Here is a 20550-nt window from a genome sequence, read left to right as displayed (position 1 = left end):
CTAATTCATGAATCTGGACAAAAAAACAAACAAACAAGCGCATGAGAAGATTGGACCAGTCAGACTTGTGCAAAGTTGAAAAAGCAAAATAGAGATTGGATCCACCATGGAACCATCTACGACTTTTAATTTAAAATAATTTTGCTTTCTAATTAGATGTTCAAATTAGGAACACTGTGTGTACTTGGCCTTCAAGACAAAGGAGCAGAAGAAAATGTTATGACTCTTCTTGGAAAAAATGTTTACCTGTTACATTGCAAAGCAATATAGAAGAGAATCCTCTACTTTGGAAAAAGTATCTAGATTGCCAGCAAGATACAGTAATACAATTACATTAAAGTATAAGGACAAAGTTAGAGTCCCAGGCTTACCTCTTCAATCTAAAAGGTGAACTTTAGTATCTTTAAAGACAATATTTGAGAAACATGACAGTGAGATGGTACTTCTCTTGCTCACCAAGTTAGAATCCACAGTGACAAAGAACAGAAGGGTCATGGAGGAGCAGAGTTTTCTTTCTGCTATGAACAACCAGACTGATTTCCCACTGTCTTCAGGGTTAGGACAGACTATATGTATGGCTTCTAGAGGAATCCCCTTGATTGGAAGCTGGCTTCTTTCAGCATGGCTGTGCAGTTCTCCAGCTGCTCCAAACAGGGCCATCCTTCGGGGGTGCAGGGCCTGGGGTGGAAGTGACAGATTCGTCTCTTCCAGGACCGACCACACCGGCCAGTTGCACCGGCCAGGGAGGCCTTCCAGCCGGAGTGGTTGCCCCGATTCGCCCTACCCAAGGGACGGCTCTGGTTCCAAGCAGCCAGTTCCTGATTTCCTCTCCTCTTATGTTCTAGGATGTTTTCCTGGGAGTCTTATAATTCCAGATGCCTCTTATCGCTACCCTTAACTCTTACCTCCTAGCTCAGAACTTTGGGGTTTCCTGACCTCTGCCTCAGGGTTGTCCCTGTATAAATATGTAATTTTAATTTTTTTTGCTGAATATGTGGATTAGCCTGAAGCAGGCTCTCTGCATTGTTTAAAAAAATACTCTTGGGCAGAAATGAGATGATGAAATAGTGAGCCTGGCTCTTCTTCCTGTTGACACCTGTCTGATGTTAATATTTTTTTTCATTTCTGAGAATTACCTCAGGTTGTAAGAAATTTAGATGAGAATGTTTTTAGACAGCTTCCCTCTCCTTCAGGGTAGATAGTGTCATTGCTGGTTGGATTCATTGTGATTTAACATAAATTTCAGTTTACTGCTGTAAAGATCTGTAACCCCTTCAAGCCCCTGAATAAATTAAGTGTTCTAAACTGCATGTAATTACTCTGATCTGTAACATCTTGAACATGTTCAGCAATAAAAGAGCAAACTTCCTGGAAACAAAAAATGTTTGGAATTCCTTTGAGAGTACTGTGCTTAGCTTCTTCACATTACTGGATTGTCTAAGAAAATATAAATTTGGTGGACGGAGACTGGCCAGCTAAGAAATGCTGTATAACTCCTAAGATGGTGCTCCTGTTACTGTACAGAGGCATAAGAAACAAGTGAAGGGAAATATTAGAGGCACTGTATATTTAGTAAGATTTTTGTTGCAGGAACTTAAATGGGAGACTAACCCAAGCTACGAAAACTAGCAAAAAGACAGATTGTGCATCACACAGTGATGTGATGAAAAATGGATTGTCCAAAAACCCGCCTCCCAAAAATCACAGGGTTGATACAGCCTCATTTTAATACCTGAGAAATGAGTTATACGCCATCATGTAGTAAAGTGTTTCCGGCCTTTGGTTAGGTAGTCTCTAGAATCAGAAATCATTAATATACTATTCACAGCTTTGTGCAGCACTATGGAGCAATATTAATTATATTTAGCTTTTGTTTTAAAAGATCAAAAACATCAAATACTTCTCTGCTGTTACTTTCCTTCAGGCTGGACCTTTATTGCTTTTTCTTTCACATTTATGTTCCTCCCATTGTCATGTCTTTTGGATGAGGCCTTGCAGCATTGTATAGGAAAAAAATGGAAATGCTAAGAGGAGTGAAAATCTGAAATTGTGCATGGTAGAAGACATGGCAACAGTGGGGAAAACAGATTCATAATTTTACTTCTAACAGATCAAATTCAATTGGTGTTTTTCAGGCCTAATCAGATTTTATTAAACTAGAATGCTTAAATGCAATGTTTGTTTTATGTTATTTCAAATGTCTCACATTAACTAATTGCAGGTTTTATTAGTTTACCGAGCAATTATTTATTTTTCTTAGTGGATCAACAACCTTGAAATTGACAGCAGGTACAATTCCTGGCCTTCCAGTGTGCAGGAATTGCTGCGCCCCACCTTTCCTGGAGTAATCCGACAAATCAGAAAAAACTTCCACAACTTTGTAAGTAATAACCTGATTAGAAATAAGGTACACATTTTTAATAGTGAGGGAAATTTTAAGCATTGGAACTACTTTCATACAAGTGTGGCGAATTCTCCATCACTTGAACATTTTAAACTGAGGCTGGGTGTTTTTCTAAGAGAAAAGCTCAAACTCAACCAAAAATTATGGGTTAGATGCAAGAATCACTGGGTGAATTTCCTGTGCGTAAATTATGCATGAGGTTAGACTAGATGATCATAATGATCCCTTTGGATCTGAAAGTCTATTAATTATTGTAACAATGCTTTTCTATGGATGGGGTGAGTATGAAGTTGTGTGCATGCCCATTTCATGACCTGCTAATATTTGAGGTTGGGCTAATGATGTTTCTTGAACTTACCATTGGAATATCACTTTGCCACATGTAAAAAGTTAAACTCACCTGGAACACCTTGCAGGATGACACTGGGCTGACACTCAGGAAAATCATGTTCAGTTCCCTGCTCTATCATAAACTTCATTTGAGACCCTAGGGAAATGGAGAGGGATAGCTCAATGGTTTGAGCATTAGCCTGCTAAACCCAGGGTTGTGAGTTCAATCCTTGAGGGGGCCATTTAGGGATCTGGGGAAAAAAAAAAATTGGGGATTGGCCATGCTTTTGAGCAGGGGGTTGGACTAGATAACCTCCTGAGATCCCTTCCAACCCTGAAATTCTATGATTCTATGAAATCAGTGTCTGTTTGTGCCACAGTGGGTAAAATGTCGATAATAATACTTCTGCAGTGAAACATGAATAAACCTGTCCTCTTAACCATGACCCACTGTTTTGGCCTTCTAATGTAACAAACTCATGTAAATACTTTTATTTTGTAATTACCCAAAGGTTCTTATAGTGGATCCTTCCCATGAGAGTACAGCAGAATTGCTTAATGTGGCGGAGATGTTCTTCAGCAACCACATCCCATTGAGGTAATGCTACATTTTTATGGGAGGCCATTAGTTTAGCTTTTGTGGTTTTCATGATTATTACGAAGTGTTCATCATTAGCCACCTGGGATGTTGTACAAACTTTCAACAGTTAAAAGTGGCTCAGGAAAGCCAATCCCTCCAACAAAACAAAAGAAAACAGAGAAAGCAAGAAACAGTAGGAAAAAGGAGGGCAAAATGATCAAAACATGATTGACTCAAAGCCTTGAAGACATGAAGGGATTTGAGTGGGTGAACCCTGGGGAATGTTCTGTAGAGTCCCTGAACCAGAGTTATTCAAGTCTGCTTATTAACATACCTAGCAAGAACCCTTGCTTAAGATCTTTATAATCATTGGCTATTCTGCATTATTTGTTATGCAGCTAAAATCTTCACTAAGATTTTATTTGCATTACAGGCTCATGTTCTTTGGGCTTGTTTTCTTTACAGGATTGGTCTGGTCTTTGTGGTTAATGACTTAGAAGACGTTGATGGGCTACAAGATGCTGGGGTTGCCCTTCTTAGAGCATTTAATTATGTTGCGCAAGAAGTGGATAATAATTATGCCTTCCAGACTGTTATATCTGTAAGTGTTCATAAATACATGTTTAATATCTGATGTATGAGAGAGACTGTCTATGTTCATGAGATAATAGGTAATAAGAGAAATCTGTGTTATTTCTGCAACTCTGAATCTCTAGTATCTGATGAAGTGCACTTCAAACGCTTTTTCTCTTTTAAAATGTTGTGGGTAAAATTTTTGATAATGAAAACAAGGATCAAATAGAATTGACAGCACTGTGCAAGTTTTCTGTGTCACCCTACCTCCCATTCCCTAGTTCTGCCCACGCATCTCAGTTCTAGCCTGCTATGTCACTTACTATTGTAGTTCTCGGCTTGTCTTTAGTAGAGACTGCCAATCCTGCCAGATAATTTTGTGATGGGTACTAGGATGAGAAAAGCAAACTCATTTTCACTTGCAGCTTACAGTGTTCAGTCATGTTATCTTAAAATGGTTACAAGATGCACAATTTTTTAATTCAGTTAAATTGCTAGTGGCTTGAAAACTTTGCTTTGTTCTTCCTTCCGATTTGTTTTGATATACTAATGATTAGCTGCAAATCAAAGAAGTAATATCTAGCATGCTAAAAAAGTGAAACAAAGGTGTTTTCTAATTTACAAGAGGAATGTCAATCTCCTAGATCATGGTTGTAAGCAAAAATCCTGGGACTATTCTGCAGAAAAACATGCGGCCCTTTTGATTTGGGCAATATCGAGGTTAGGGAATACAGCAATAGTCTTCTCAGCATAAGAACTCTTTATATTGAGGCATGGCATAAGAACTCTTATACTGAGGCATGGCATAGGCTAATTTTCAAGACTAGCAATGTTTATCATTTGGCTTGTATTTGTATATAGTCTATTATCACACACAATAACTAAGTTGCCATAAATGTTCTATATTAGAAGCTGGAATATAGCAGATACGTTATGTTTGGGAAGGAGAGGGAAAAATCAGTCATGGCTATAAATCTGCATTTGTATCCCCCTCCACAGATATATAACAAAGTAAAAACTGGCGATCAGCTGCAGGTTGAACATGTGGTTAGTGTTCTCGAGAAGCAGTATCCTTATGTAGAAGTGAACAGCATTCTGGGGATTGATTCTGTTTATGATCAAAACAGGAAGGTAAGAATTTTCTGAGATAAAGCATTGTTATCCTGGTAGTTCACTGTTTAATACACCATTTACCGAATATGATTTCAGCCAGTATATTGAGAGGGCAAATCCCACCCCTCCTTGTGCTGAGGCAGAGAGCCCTTCGGCAATCAAACTGGTGCTATTTCACTGTAGAGGGGCAAGATTTGAGGAGGAACCTGGCATGCTGAGGAACCCAGGTCTGGTGGGGCCTCCCTGTGTGCAGTAACTCTATAAATTGGGGTAAGACTGAGGCTCTGCTGATATGTAGATCCTCTAGGCTTTCTTCCTCTACCCGAACAGGGAACACTAGGACCATGGAGGCTGCTTCAACCCATATTCTGGAATGTGGGTAGATTTCTTCCCCTGTCCCATCCTGTAATGTGCTCTGATGGCTTATCAAGTAATTCATGCTGCATGCTGGGAAGATTGCCCTAAAACTAGTACATAGTATCAGCTAATCTCCATATTTGGGATGCCTCTTTGAGCAGGTTGGAATGGTGCTTTGAAAGTTCTTAGGCTTAAAGTAGAAGCATTGGGGAGGAAGGTGATAAAGGAAAGGAAGCCCCTACCCAGTTCCTATCTGAAACTTGAGTGCAGAGATGATGATAAATCAGGCTAGGGCATGAAACTGGGCTGCTCTTGTATCCCTATTGGACTGTGTGCTCCTGACCTATTGAACTCCCCCCCCCCCCCATAAAATACTTAATTACTTGACTTGGATGTTCAAACAAAGCCCTTTTATGTACAAAAGGGTTAATCCCTGAAAGGTTTGGAGAGACAGAGAGAAAAAATGCTGAAGGGATCATTACATTGCGAGTGGTTTTACCTGATAATAGAGATTGTGGCCAAATGTTAGAAGTTGTGAGATCGTCTGCTCAAAGGATACGATGTCCTAACTTTTAACCTTAATCAGCCTGTTATAAAGGGATGAAACACTAAGATGGTTTTGGTAAATATCTGCTCTATCTGGCAATGCTGAGGGTATTGCATAGAGAAGATCCTATTTTGGGGAGTGACAGTGACATTTCGTGACCGTTCTCAGCGTACCCAGGCCTGAGTGTCACCTTGTTACTCACTTTGCTCCAGTGAGAGGGACGCTTGCTTATGGCCTAACTGGGTGTCAGCTCCCTAACACCACCAGCCGTTAGCCACCCAAACAATCTCCTTTGGGCCTTACTTTGCCTTACAGGCTAACAAAATAGGTACATCCCATGCCCCTTAGAACTATTCCCCTGAAGTGTTTAGCGTCTTCTTCACAGGACACTCACAGTAATATTGGGTCTGCTGTCCTTAAGGGAACAGTGTACACACCAACTTGAATGATTCAGCTCAGCACTGAGATATATTTATAGTGAAAATCACATACATTTATTATCAAAGGTTCAGGATACCAGAGAAAGGATAATGGAAACAAAAGGGTTACATATAAAATAAAACCGTAACATGATTTCTAGAGACTAACTTTAACAGGTTAACCTTCTGTCCAAAGAAGTTTATCTCATCCCAAGTTTCAGCCAGGACAGCTTGTGATCCTGCTTTAATTAATGTAATCACACTTCTGATTTACTACTTAGGTGCAGGATAAAGGTGTATCTTCCTTGCCTTCACCTTATATCCTCCAAAGTTTATCTGTAACCCAGTGTCACGGTAACCCCTTCTAGCTTACTGTCCACTGTGCTGCCTCCCTGTTGATTTCACATTCTTCCCCCCGCCCTTGACTTTGTATGTAAATTGGGCTTCTGTTGTGTTGTCTTACAATGCTTAGTTTACATGTTGATAGAGACGTGAATATACTGCCCTCATATTTCTCGCAAAAAACCTGTTTGTCATCTCTGCCTTGATACAGACTTTAGGCACACATTTTCAGTGTATACACACAGCTCCTTACATTGTATCTGTACTTACATTTCACAATAATATTAATGCCCAGCATGACCCTGGCTTTCATTTAAGACCACACGTGATATTCAGTTGTGAACCAGAATGTACATATCAGGATCAGGATATTCTTGGAACCCCCTTGCCAGTTGGTATTGAGGGGTTCTAAGGTCACAGTACTGAATTAGCTTTTAGATTACTAAATATAATAAAAATGAACCATAAGATGGTTACATGCAATGGAGAGACTTGTTGTCTTAACAATAAATACCTGCTAATTTGTTTTCATAGAATTGCGAAGAACTGTGTTTTTAAAAGGCTTTGCTCTGTCACATGTGCCATCACTGTTGAACTGATTTATACATGGACTTCATAGTGTGCGTTCTCTTCTTGTCATTAATTCTACATGAGATTTTGGCTCAAATGCACATATGTAACCATTTATATGTAGCTTTTAAAATTCTGCCTTTTCTACCCTCATGCACAATAAATAATAAATTCCTGGTACTGGTTTAAGGAACAAGTGGTTGGCAAGTTGTTTTATTATTTGATGATATAAAGAAGTAAAGATTTCAGCGGAGTTAGAGTATGTTACAGTGAAGGCCATAATTCTTCTATGCAGGCCTGAGATAATGTACTTATGAGATAATGTACTTATGTTTGTTCTTTCCTTTTATATCAGGAAGGCAGAGGGTACTATGAGCAGACAGGTGTGGGCCCTCTACCTATTGTGCTGTTTAATGGAATGCCTTTTCAAAAAGAGCAGCTGGATCCTGATGATCTAGAAACTATAACAATGCAAAAAATCCTGGAAACCACCAGCCTCTTCCAGAGAGCTGTGTACTTGGTATGTGATGATTCTAAACTGGGATTTCAAGGGGAGACCTAGCTTTCTGAAAGCTGAAGTCAAGCAAGCGCCTTTTAAAAAAAAAATAATAATAATAATAAAAAATCAATCTTAAAGGAAGATCACCAGCCATCTTAAGTCACATGATTACTTTGTTTTCAAGCTTTTTAATAAAAATGTGTCTGTAAAAACAGTAGCTTATGCGGTAGCTTTTCTTCCTTCTTTCCTTCAGGGTGAATTGTCCAGTGATCAAGATGTGGTTGAATATACCATGAACCAGCCTAATGTTGTTCCAAGAATCAACTCAAGGATCTTGATGTCTGACAGAGAGTACCTAGATCTAACTGCCATGAGTAAGGGACGCTTTCAACTGCAATAAACCCGATCTGTATAAACATTTATTTACAAGAATTGGAATTTCCCATTGGAATGCACAGTTTCAAAGTGTATTATCAATAGTATAAGAGGAGAGATTCCAGCCCACTTGGTGCTAAGGGAGTCAGGCTGTGCCCAGTAACAGCATAAACATTTATATCTGTGTCAGATTTTTCATAGTAGTTATGCATTTCCTATTTTTTTTCCTTCTACCTTTTTTAGGGGAATTTAGTGACTCATAAAATTGAGACATTAACAGCACTAGCAAAAGCCAAGACTCATAGCCCTGTACTATGTGAGACAAATCAGTCAGTTCCGCTCTATCCTAAACCCCACTTGAACAGAAACTGATGAAGTCTCCTTGAAATACTTAGGATTTGTTATAGTACAGATTTCGGTGAAACTTCGCATGGTTAAAATATTTAACAGTTATACTCCAGGCAGAAAGATTATGTAGACTAATCATACAGTTACAGATGCATATGTGTGATCTATCTTGAATGGTTTGGAGAGTAGTGGATTTTAAATACATATTTAAATAACGCAATGGATTTTAAATACATATTTCTTTACACAGAGATGCAGTTGAATTGAATGGGACCTTGCACTACTGATTTCAGTTGAACTTTGCATCGTGAGAATGATATGTTGGTTTTGGTGTGTCTTGTAACAGTAACATTCATTGATATATTAGCCATAAACAGCAGAAATCAAATGCAAAAAGAGCGTCAAGATATTAGGGTAATGTGTGGCTTAAATATCAGTGAATGTTATAGATTTATTTATTCTAATGGTATCGTCAGTTTCTGCACCTAATATTTTATCTTTTTCCTGCAGATAACTTTTTTGTGGATGATTATGCTAGATTTACTGTCTTGAATTCCAAAGATAAAACAGCTGCTGTAGCCAATAGTATGACCTACTTAACAAAGAAAGGTAATAATCATGATAAAATATAAACTGAAATCTACTTCTGTGTTTGTGAAGCTCCTAATACAACTAAGTCTTGATCCTAATTGGGACCTCTGGGGCAGTTCAGCGATGTAAATTTTAATAACACAATCTACTTAGCCAGAGCTTTACAAACAGACTGCAAACACTTAAGGGCAGAAAAGCAATCTTATTTGAAGAGAGGATCTTTTCAGGGAAGGAAGAATAAGGAAACACTGGTGAGGAGGACATTAAAGGAAAGCTTTTTGTCAGAACTGCTTTGAAGGCAGGAAGAGGTTGAGGCTTGGCAGGAAATGGGACTGTCAGGCATGGGTAACAGCATAGTAGGTGCAAGCCAAGAGACTGTAAAAGATGAAGTGAGAGTAGTAAGGCAGAGAGCAGATTCAGAGACTAGGCAGTGAGTTGGTGGATTCTGTTAGAGGCCATCAGTTTCTCGAGGTTCCTGTATGGCCTTGCCACCGTACTAACGGAGCTCTTTGGTAAAGAGAATCAGTCACTAACATCCTTCTCAGATATATACATCCTTCTCAGATATATAGAATTACTTGCTCTCCTTTTTCCCTGGGTCTTCCTCTCCTGTCCCTCCTGAACCACCTGTAACCTTCTATGATTAAGGCTGCAAGTTTGTCACGGAAGAGAGTGCCTTTCTGTGACCTCCATGACTTCTGCAGTGGCTGGTGCGCCTGGCCTGGGGGCCACCTGAGCAGCTCGAGCAGCCCCTGGGCCAGTCGCACCAGCTGCTGCTGGGGCAGTCTTGGGCCACCGCACCTCCTCCCCCTTCCCATCCCCCCGCAGTAGCAGGAGTTTGGGGGGGGGAGGAGGTTGGGGAACGAGACGCGGGGAGGGTTCTGGACAGCGCTTACCTCGAGGGGACTCCCCAGAAGTGGCAACATCCCACTCCCTCAGCTCTTAGGTGGAGGTGTGGCCAGGCAGCTCTGCCTTGAGTGCCAGCTCCGCAGCTCCCATTGGCTGGGAACCATGGCCAATGGGAGCTATGGGGGCGGTGCCTGCAGGCAGAGGCAGAGGCAGCGTGCAGAGCTGCCTGGCCACGCCTTCACCTAGGAGCTGAGGGAGGGGGATGTTGCCGCTTCCGGGGAGACGTGAAGCCAGGTAGGGAGTCTGCCAGTCCCACCAACACCCCCTCTCCTCCTCCTCCCCCCCCACCCCCCCGCACCTGCAGGGGTCCCAGGCTGTGTGCTGCCTCCCGCCCCCTCTCCAGCACCAGCAGGGGTCCCGGGCTGCCCCCCAGCACCCACGGTGCCCCCGGGCCAGCACCTGGGCCACCCCTCCCCCAGCGCCCATAGCACTCCCAGGCTGCCCCCACCCAAGATCTAGTCGGGGGTATATAGTACAAGTCATGGACAGGTCACAGGCCGTGAATTTTTGTTCACTGCCCATGACCTGTCCGTGTGTTTTACTAAAAATACCCATGACTAAAATGTAGCCTTATCTATGATTTTTGTCTCCTACCACCAAACTATTCTTACAGCAGCACTGTATTTCTGGTGTACTTATGCTAACATAGGCCCAATCCTGCGAAGTGCTGAGTACTCTCATCTCTACTAAAGTCAGATTTTGAAGATGTGCTGACCAGAACTGAACACAGTATTCCAAGTGAAAACGTGCCACTCATTAGAAGGGCAATTAACCAATGGATCTAACTGCCATGTGAGATTCTTGAGTCAAACAGCCTAGATGACTATAGAAAAGGATTAGCTGTCCTTATGAAAATATATAATCTGCAGTTACATTGCCTAAAAGAAAAATGAACAAGGGATCAGGAGCCTCTGCTTTGTGACCTAAACTAAAGGATAGTTGCCTGAGCTTCAGAAGTTTGTGTAATTGTCCAGTAATCAGACTGACCATTTATCTGGTCTGATCTTGCAGTTCTTGCGCTTCATGCATGAACTGCGTCGTCAAATATTGTATTACTTATATTACAGTTGTAGTCAAAAACCCCTGTCAAGATTAGGACCTCATTGTGCTACATGATGTACAAACACACACAAACAGATATGGTCCCTGACATGAAAAGTTCATAATCAGCCCTTCATATGTTCCCATCTTAGCTATTTAAACTTCCTGACTCACCAATACTTGATTTTTTTATTTTATTTTTTTCCCCCCCTTCCTATCTTTGGGACTACTCATGTTGTTCTTTAAGTGACTCTTTCTAGTTTCTCCTGACATTGTCCCCAGGCATTGCCTCCTTCCTGTAGTGCTGTAAATGTTTCCATCACTCCCTGTCCTCTGCTTAGCCCTTTGTTCATGTGCAGCCAATTAGAGCTGTTCCTTGTATTGTCTATTTTAAATGCTACAAAGAAAAATATCTCCAAACTCTCATTTGAAAGTACCTTTTCTATTGTAGATCAGCACAGAAACGGACATTTCTGTGGAAAGTGGATGACAGCATGAATATTTACTAACGAGCTGGAGGACCAGTTGCCCCTTCACAGCTAGAATTTCTTTAGATCTGTTTAGCTTCACCTAGTATCCACTTCCTGTTGTCTGCTGATCTCAGCCCCTAACTGGACTCCTTTTTCTTATGGAGGCATGTTGTTTTTGAGCTGCCTCTGTTTAATTTACAGCTTTTGGCTGGCTGTATCTGATTACACAGAATAATGTGGCATGTTTCTTTTTCTAAATAGTGGAAAAGCCTAGGTTTTGCTGAATCACCAGTTAGTATTTTTCCCTCTGCAATGGTACTGAACTCATACTAAGGGTATCTACACAGCAGCTACGAGGGTGATTCCCAGCTCAGGTAGACATGAAAGTGCTAGCTCTGCTTGAGTTAGCATGTTAAAAACATCAGCATAGCAGTGGGGGCATGGGTGGCAGCTCAGGCTAGTCACTTGAGTACAATCCCACCTGACCTCCTGGATGCATGCTCAGGCGGTTAGACTGAGCTGCCTCTCATTTTCATACTGCTATTTTTAGCACTCTAACTTGAGCAGAGCTAGCATGTGTATGTTCAGCTGAGCTGGGAATTACCCTCACATCTGCTGTGTAGACGTTCCCTAAGTGAGACATAAAAGCAATAGCTGGCCACATCTAGATCATAATATGCTGCTGCTTGCAAAAATAGGAGTTTTGGCTCCAGTGCCATCCTCAAATTCTGTAGTAAGGTCACTATTGGATATAATATTTTGCACTAATTTAAACAAAACAAAACCCAAGTCTTTATGTAGTGTTGCTGGCAAACAATGCTTGCTCATTTACTCTCAATTTTTGCAGCTGAGTAACATGATCCCTGCGTATACTATGCTATACAGCTAGCTCCTTGATACTCGTGGCGTTTGTTATAGAATTTATTAATGACATTTACCTTTTATTCCATTCTTTCCTTTTTATTTGTGTCCAGGAATGTCCTCCAAGGAGATCTATGGTAACTCAAACTTTAGCACTTTCTCTTTCTTGGGTTATTACTTTAATATGTTTAGGTTCTTTGGGGACTTTCTGATATTTGTATAATGCTGGCCTAGAACCTGCAGGTAATCAAACTGTCTGATGCATGTGTTTTTTTTTTTTTTTTTAAATATCTCTTTGTACAAAACTGTTTCTGTAAGCTACCACTTAAAGAAGGGTGAAAAAAGCATGTTTGTACCCTAGTGAGAAAGTATAGGTTACTTGCAGGTTCTTAGGTTCCTTTATAATTTTTAAATTTACCAAGTAGTCAAATAATAATTCAGTTTAGAAGCATAATGATGCATGTCCTTCCAATCTGTTAAGTAAGAAATCAATAATAATTATCACTGCTTAACTTATGTGCATCTTTCTTTATGGCCCTTTACTTTTGTCAAACCTCTGCACGTGTGCGTTTCGCAGTATAATGCCAATGTGATAATATTCAGAAGCTGCCTTTTTTCCCCAAGTGTTGCATTTTTATTCTTCTACAGATGATTCTTTTGTTAGACCAGTTACTTTTTGGATTGTTGGAGATTTTGATAAACCTTCTGGGAGACAATTGTTATATGATGCTATCAAACATCAGGTAGGTGGTAACATTTCAACTTAAAAGGTGAGGCAGTGTGGTTCAGTGGCTAGAGCACTGGACTGGGACTCCCTTCTCCTTTCTGTTCCAACATTTCCCCTTCCACCGTCTGTCTGTCTTTTCTGTCTATATTTTGAGCTTTTTGGTGGTAGGGACTCTTTTACCATACGTTTTGTATGGGGCCTAGCACAATGGGGCATCCAATCTCAGTTGAGGCCTGTAGGCACTTACCCTAATGCAAATAATAATGGACAGAGTTGAGGCTGACAGACCTAATATTAGAGTGACACTGCTGTGTTTTGACTTGAGCATGCATGTGAGCATTGTACCATAACCTCTGCTTTTTGTCTCTCATCTGCACTGATTGTAACAGAGGAATTTTTCTCTTCCAGTGTTTGGGACAAAATAATTCTTATGTATTTCAATGCAGTACCTGCTCACAAAATTAATTACACATTCAAATAAATATCAGAATTGTGTAATTACTTCCTTTTTTTTTTCTTTTTTTCTTTGTCCCTTTCAATCTCTGGACATTAACCTGTACTCTCCACAAAAAAACACACTTGAGAAATATGAATTTTGCTCAGAGTGCTACTTTAATGTCTCTCTCCAATTCCCTCCTCAGGCAAAAGCCCGAGTAAACAGATAAGCCTTACACCTTGCCCTGCAAGTCGCTGAATTTTCTTTTTCAAGAGTGAGAAAAAAAATCAGTTCCTGCATTGTCACAATTGAGCGCTTAACATAAATATTAAGAAACTTACCATTTTAACTAACTCAGACATGTTGCCAATACTCAGTAAGGGTTCTAGTTATGACTACATAGTAATTCAATAGAAACCGGGAATCAGGGTGGGGAGGTTTGTTATAGTTGTGGTGGGAATCGTGCCTTTGAAATTCTTGACTACTGTTCTCTTACTCTCTCAATACCGTTTCTGTATTAACTTAGATTTTGTATTTAATACTACATAGTTGTGGGTCACTTAATAAAACAGCATGGCCAATTTTCTTTCTTTAGCCGTTTTAATTTTTCTGGCTTCTAAATAAGTTGCAAGTATCTGGCAAGTACTTTGAATTTCTGCAGCCACGCCACCTAAAGCTGGGATTTTGTCAGGTCTTGTCATGCTCAGGCTGGATCATTACTCTCTAAAAGAAAACAGATGCTGTGGGAAATGATGTTGATGTTGTTGTTGTTGTTGCATAGGGGGTGCTGTTCCCTCTCAGTATTTGAACCAGTGCCATACAAGGGTGTCAGGTGGGCAGGCGTGGTGCCACCTGATATGCCAGCTTTAAGGTCTTGACCCCTTGGGCTCATTAATACCCTACAGTGCTTGTTGTAAAAGTAGAGTGTTAACTCCTGTTTATCCTGGCTAAATTTCAGCTTTAGTAACTACATTCTACCTACCTAAATTATCCTTTAAGAGTGGAAAATGTATTTTTCATATTTTTGTCCAAAATAGTCATGTAGTATTGCCAGGTTTCATTCCTGCAGTGGCTATACTTCAGTATAAAGCAAGGCAATAGTACAAATGTGTGGCAATTGGTTTGCACTGTGCTTTGGGATCTATTTAGTATTTGGATTGTAAGCTCTTTGTGGCAGGAACCTTGGCTTCATACTTCTCTAATATTCTAAGCGTGCTGGTGCTATGCAAATAATAAATAAGTTAGCTTAAAGTCATTCATTATCATTAGTCCTGTTAGCTTTGAGCTGCTGACTACCTGATTTGGATTCAATATTTCCCATTAGGCAATACAGAACAGTTTTCTTTTGCTTTTTATGATAATGGATTTATCCCACTTATCTAAAAACAGACTAGAATTCTAAATGCGTTCTAACTAGCACTTTATTAAAACACAGAAATCCAGTAATCATGTCCGAATTAGCATGATTAATAACCCTAGTGAAGATCCAACCAACAAGAACACAGTCATCACCAGGGCCATATGGGCAGCTTTACAGACACAAACGTCAAACAGTGCCAAGAACTTCATCACTAAAATGGCTAAAGAAGAGACAGCAAAGGCACTGGAAGCAGGAGCTGACATCACAGAATTTGCGGTTGGTGTAAGTACTTGTGATGGCTTTTACCGGTGGTGGGATGCTTTGCTAGCTCTTCTGATGAACTTCTTAGTGTAAATGCAGGTTGTAACTTTTGATGCAGTATGCTCACACAAAAATTCAAATTCTTGTCCTTAATGGGTTAATTTCACCAAACTCAGCATGGTTTCACAATTGAGAGAGAGGATTATTTACTTTATTTTTATGGCTTTGAAACCCAGTGGGGTCTTGATTTTTAAAAAAATACTGTGCAAGTATTTTTCTATGCAAGTCTAGTAAAACATTGTTTAGATTTTTCTTTTTTAAAAATTGCATCCCAAAAATGCTTTAGATCATTACATACAAGACAGAAAGCAATAGTTAAAATTAAACCCTCCTATTATAAGGTCAGAAAGGACTGAGGAATGACAGTCCCACTGTTTTTCAATTTAATTACTTTGTGCATTTGTTAACCTATTTTGCATATTCAGTTTCCATTTTCAGTGCATATGAATTCTTCAGACAACAAAAGGGAAGAGAAAATATTAGAAGAATAAGAAAATATGATTTTTAGAACTGCAAAAATTAGCAATGGGGCTTCCAGGCAGGGTAGTACCTGAAACTATTGCTTTTTAAAATTAGCTACATTTCAGTTTGATGGTGTCACTTTAATAAGTACAGGAAAAGGAGAAAATGTTTTCAAATTAAACTTGAAAAAGTGATACCAAGTCATTAAGGATAAAGAAATTCATTATGACTTTTCCAAGTAGCAGGAATGGCAGACAACAAGGCTTTCACATCAGAAGTGGTGAGACTGATTGTTTGAAAAGGACATAAAGAAGCCAGGGCTCAAACAGAGAACAGGAGAAAGGGAATAAAGAGAAAAAGGGTTTGTGGGCTAGGTTGTAGCAAACTATGAAGAGGTTTGTAAAAACCTGATAAGACAGTTTAACAAGTAGTGTCCATCTATCACAGGGCATTTATGCAGAGTCTCTATTACGGTTCCCATTTCAGTGAGAATGTTTTCTTTTTTTCTTTCAGGGCATGGATGTCAATACTTTTAAAGAGGCCTTTGAATCCCCCAAAGTGGATTTTATACTGTCTCATGCCATGTACTGCAGGGATGTTCTTAAGTTGCAGAAAGGACAGAGGGCAGTGATCAGCAATGGAAGGGTGAGCTCACTTCCCAGACTGGGAGACAGACATATTCAATATGTAGCAAATAAGGAAGATTTAAGTGACAATGGGGATCTAGGAATGCGATGTTGACTGTAGCCAAAGGTTGTTACCATCTGATGGCTCTTTACGTGTGAAATTAGTGGCTGCTCTCAATACAGTTTCAACTGGACAAATGTCCAAGTAACAAAAATGTCAGTTTTGACTAGCACAACTTGAAGCACAAAGGCCTCTTACCCCAGAGAGGCTAACTCCAGTTCAAGGCTGAGGCAGATGCATTGGGCAGTGTGACAAAGTTGTGTTGCTACTGTCAGTGCCCAGAGCTCCGCATCCAGCACCTTCCACTATTCAACTTTTTTAAATAAATCATTTCACTGTAAAATTCCACTCCAAACAATGAAACCCTTTTGTCCAAAGCAATTAATTTTTTTTTCTCCTGACTTCAAACAACTATAACAACAAACCAAAACAGGTGCCACTGAGCATTGTTTCTTTTCAGTGCTAACTACATTTCCTGTCATGTGGTCATACATTGTAAGTGTTTTATTCCTGTCATTGAGAATTCACTGGGCAACTCTAATAGATCTCAGAGTAGCAGCTGTGTTCGTCTGTATCCGCAAAAAGAAAAGGAGTACTTGTGGCACCTTAGAGACTAACCAATTTATTAGAGCATAAGCTTTCATGAGCTACAGCTCACTTGACGAAAGCTTATGCTCAAATAAATTAGTTAGTCTCTAAGGGGCCACAACTACACCTTTTCTTTTCTCTAATAGATCTGATGCTTGAGAAATGTGATTTGATAGTGTTCGCTGAACAGAGGGATTCTGGTCTGGAATTCCATTGCACCCTCGAGTTTGATCTACATAACACAGTGCATCTCAGTCTCCAAATACTCAGTGGATGCTGTGAAAGTATATATTTTACATAACGACAGGTCTGATCTTCCACATTGCTGAGCACCCTTTGAGAGGTGATAAGTACCCTCAACTCCCATTGATATTAATATGACTCGGGCACTTGGCACCTGCAGGATTGGGCCCAGAGTATGTATCTTTGAATTTTGTTTCAGTACAGCACTTGCCTAATAAGTCTGACTCCATTTTCTTTATAGATTATTGGCCCATTAGAAGACAATGAGCTGTTCAATCAAGATGATTTCCACCTCCTAGAGAATATTATACTAAAGACATCCGGACAGAAAATCAAATCCCATATTCAGCAGTTGGGAGTAGAGGAAGATCTGTAAGTACATATGAACAGGAACTAAGTGGACTTGTTGAAAGCAGGGCTCAAGTCAGTAACATGGCCTTCTGCAATGGGAAGAGGGGAGAGCAAGTAGACTTGCCTCGGTTTGTAGAAAGTGCACACTAGACTATAAATAAATAGTCATGTATTCATCTTGCCAATAATAAAATATTTAGAGGGGATAAGGGGAAAAAGACATTTTAAGTTGCTGTATTGAGTTGAATCCGCTTTGATGGCCTTCTGCAGCCCACACGCTCTCCTTCAGAAATAAATTATTGAAGTGACTGGAAAACCAAGAAACACGCTGTCTGTATCTGTGGTTTTCAACTTGTGGTCCGGGGAACCTGGGGGTCTGCGGACTAGGTCTAAGATTTTCAAAGTGGTACATACCTTCATTTAAAACTTTTTTTTATAAGCTCTACAAATGAAAAGGGTTGAAAACCACTGGTCTGTATCATTAAAATAAGCCTCTGTACAGCAAGCTTAATGGCATGGATGCCGAACATTGGTCTGTTAGTCATGGGGTTCAGGTTGTGGTCTCTTGGCTGGAGGAAAGGGGCTAGTATGGTAACTGTCATGCAGAATGGGAAGAAATATGAAGAGGAATAAGGGTGGCACCCCAAAAAAGAAAAGACTGAGGTGCTCTCTGCACTCACTCTTCTTTCAAGCCAGGTACAGTTAAAACCCAGCTTTAGCTCACTCTGACTACAGAACAGCTCCATGTGCTAAGTGGAGAAAACTTTTTAAATTGGAAGAAAATATGGTTGCTACTTCCTACTGTGGCCTATGATTAGAATGAAATCTCTTACATTTCTACACGCAACTCAACATATTGCTAAGGGCCTGGCAACACTTTTTTTTTTTTTTTTGGGCGGGCATATAAGATTAGATTTGAAAGTGTTTTAACCCACCTGCTCCTGGGTGCTTGGGTTTAACAGTATATGCAGATGTTGGATCACTACAATATTTACTTACAAACAGAGAAGGAGGAAGAAAATGGGAAAGAGAACATGCTATCAGGATGCCACAAAAAATACCTTTTGTGGACATACTGGGGTTCAGCTTATGTTTGCTGATTAGCCTTTAATATTTATTTGAGTATTACAGATCCAAAATCCATTTCCATATCAATAACAGTGACTAAGCACATAAGCTTCTTTTAAAACTTCATTCTTAATTTATCAGCATTTCATGGTGAGACACAGGAGGAAAAAATGAATGGAGGAGGAAAAAAAAGGGTGGAGAGACACAGAGATCCTTATTATGGGTTTAACAAAATGTATTTTAAAAATCTAGTCATGTTCAAGTTCAAAGTAACCGATACAAGTTTCCAAAAGACATTGATTCCTGTACACTGCCATCTATTTACAGTTTGAGTTTGTAGAATCTCTTGAGTATCCTGTCCATTTAGCTTATACAGCCTGTAAAACTCCCCCCTGCTTTCCTGTGATGACCTGCTACCTTTTAAAAGCCAGCAGCATGCATTTTTTTAACATAGTCAAACAGATTTTTAAGTGTAAAGACATTCACTATTGTGGTGAGACCTTGCACACCACAATTCTATCAGAGTGAGTATTAACAGTGCCATAGATCCCTTTATACCCATAGCCAGTAGAAGGAAAGGGAGAAGGCTTAAGGTCTGCTCCAGGAAAGGGGCTGGGGGAAGGGAAGGAGGATATGGTTTGAACTTGTGCTGAATTTTGGGCACAGCAGAGCCAAGGTCCTAGCAGATGCAGGCCCAGCTTTGGACTGAGCTCTGGATTAGAAAACATGCCAGGATTTAGCAGATATGATAAGGTATATAGTTTTGTTACGAATGGCTTGCACAATTTGCTATAAACCCATGAGACTAGTAGTTAATTATGGGAAAAGCTGACAGATCCTTAACTATGGCATCAGTAGCTAGCACTGCTATACCATGCAACCCAATTTTTATTGTTTCATTCTTGATATTTGTTATGTTGTCAGAGAATTGGATCGTACAAAAGGTGTTTTTCTTTAATCTGGAAAATGTAAATGATATTTAAAATACTAGATTAAATATTCAGGGAATAATAAAAGGGAAGTAATTCTCAACAGTGAATTTGTTTAATTATGGCACCATGTTGCATTCAAATTTGCTCGATGCACGGGATTGCTTTCCAGTGCTCTAAAGAGAACTGTAGTTTAAAAAAAAACCAAAAAACTTCTGGAACTGCCCAGAAGAGTGCTCTGCAAAGTTATGAGAGCTGGGTTCAATTAATCTCTTACTGGTCTGGCAGAGGCAGGAAGAGCTCTGGAGGCAGCATGTTCAGTCACTACAAATGCAATCTGATTTGCATTGCTCAGCAATTAACCCCTCTCATAGATAATGGAGTGATTTTTTTTTCCAGAGAGAGTCCACTGGTGATCATGCCTTAGATCTTCAGAAAAATCTTCAGAGTTACCTCAGAGAAATTGTGGGACCTCAGGGTGACGGGGAAAAGAAGGATAATAGCTCCTATAATCTGGGTTAGATTTTAATTTCAGAAGTTTGCACCATTTTCACGCTGTTGTCTCAAAAATTGCACTACTGCACATATACATTAACAATAAAGGGGCTGTTCTTGAGAGGAGTAAAACATATAGTCCATGCATCTGAGATTAGAATCTGGGCCTCTTATTTTGTATATAATCTTCAGTAATACTGGGGGAAATACATAAACATTTCAGAGTACTTGAAACCCTTCTCTCTTCCAGTGCAAGTGACTTGGTAATGAAGGTGGATGCTCTTCTGTCTGCTCAGCCAAAAGGAGAGGCAAGGATTGAATATCAATTTTTTGAAGACCGATACAGGTATCGGGCTAATGTTAAATTCAGAGTACATTTGTTGACCTATGTATTTCTTCTTCCTTGTCGTTGATGTATATTAGCTCTCTATCTTGTTAAACTTTGAATTGTCATTATCAACATCATGGCAAATCGCATGTGGCCTCCTTGCAGGTTTGTTTTTCTGTTGCTACACAGATGTAGCAATAGAATAGTCTCAGGACACAGTAATGTT

The 20550-nt window shown here is 39.9% G+C and overlaps 1 protein-coding gene across 4 annotated transcripts in view; it reads left to right on the top strand.

Annotated features, from left to right (window-relative positions):
* UGGT1 (UDP-glucose glycoprotein glucosyltransferase 1) overlaps positions 1 to 20550 on the top strand; it is a 93891-nt gene that overhangs the window by 41753 nt on the left and 31588 nt on the right. For all 4 annotated transcript variants that reach the window (XM_074964014.1, XM_074964016.1, XM_074964017.1 and 1 more), the window contains exons 14-26: positions 2261 to 2380; positions 3247 to 3332; positions 3780 to 3915; positions 4887 to 5018; positions 7591 to 7755; positions 7988 to 8108; positions 8968 to 9066; positions 12443 to 12466; positions 12978 to 13072; positions 14928 to 15134; positions 16149 to 16280; positions 17395 to 17525; positions 20247 to 20342. In XM_074964014.1, coding sequence (XP_074820115.1) covers positions 2261 to 2380; positions 3247 to 3332; positions 3780 to 3915; positions 4887 to 5018; positions 7591 to 7755; positions 7988 to 8108; positions 8968 to 9066; positions 12443 to 12466; positions 12978 to 13072; positions 14928 to 15134; positions 16149 to 16280; positions 17395 to 17525; positions 20247 to 20342 — 1544 coding nt within the window. The remainder of the gene's footprint in view (positions 1 to 2260; positions 2381 to 3246; positions 3333 to 3779; positions 3916 to 4886; positions 5019 to 7590; positions 7756 to 7987; positions 8109 to 8967; positions 9067 to 12442; positions 12467 to 12977; positions 13073 to 14927; positions 15135 to 16148; positions 16281 to 17394; positions 17526 to 20246; positions 20343 to 20550) is intronic.

This window comes from Natator depressus, chromosome 9, assembly GCF_965152275.1.
Source record: "Natator depressus isolate rNatDep1 chromosome 9, rNatDep2.hap1, whole genome shotgun sequence".
Classification (NCBI taxonomy): Eukaryota; Metazoa; Chordata; order Testudines; family Cheloniidae; genus Natator; species Natator depressus.
The sequence above is the reverse complement of the archived record's forward strand: the minus strand, read 5'-3'. Positions and strand labels throughout refer to the sequence as shown.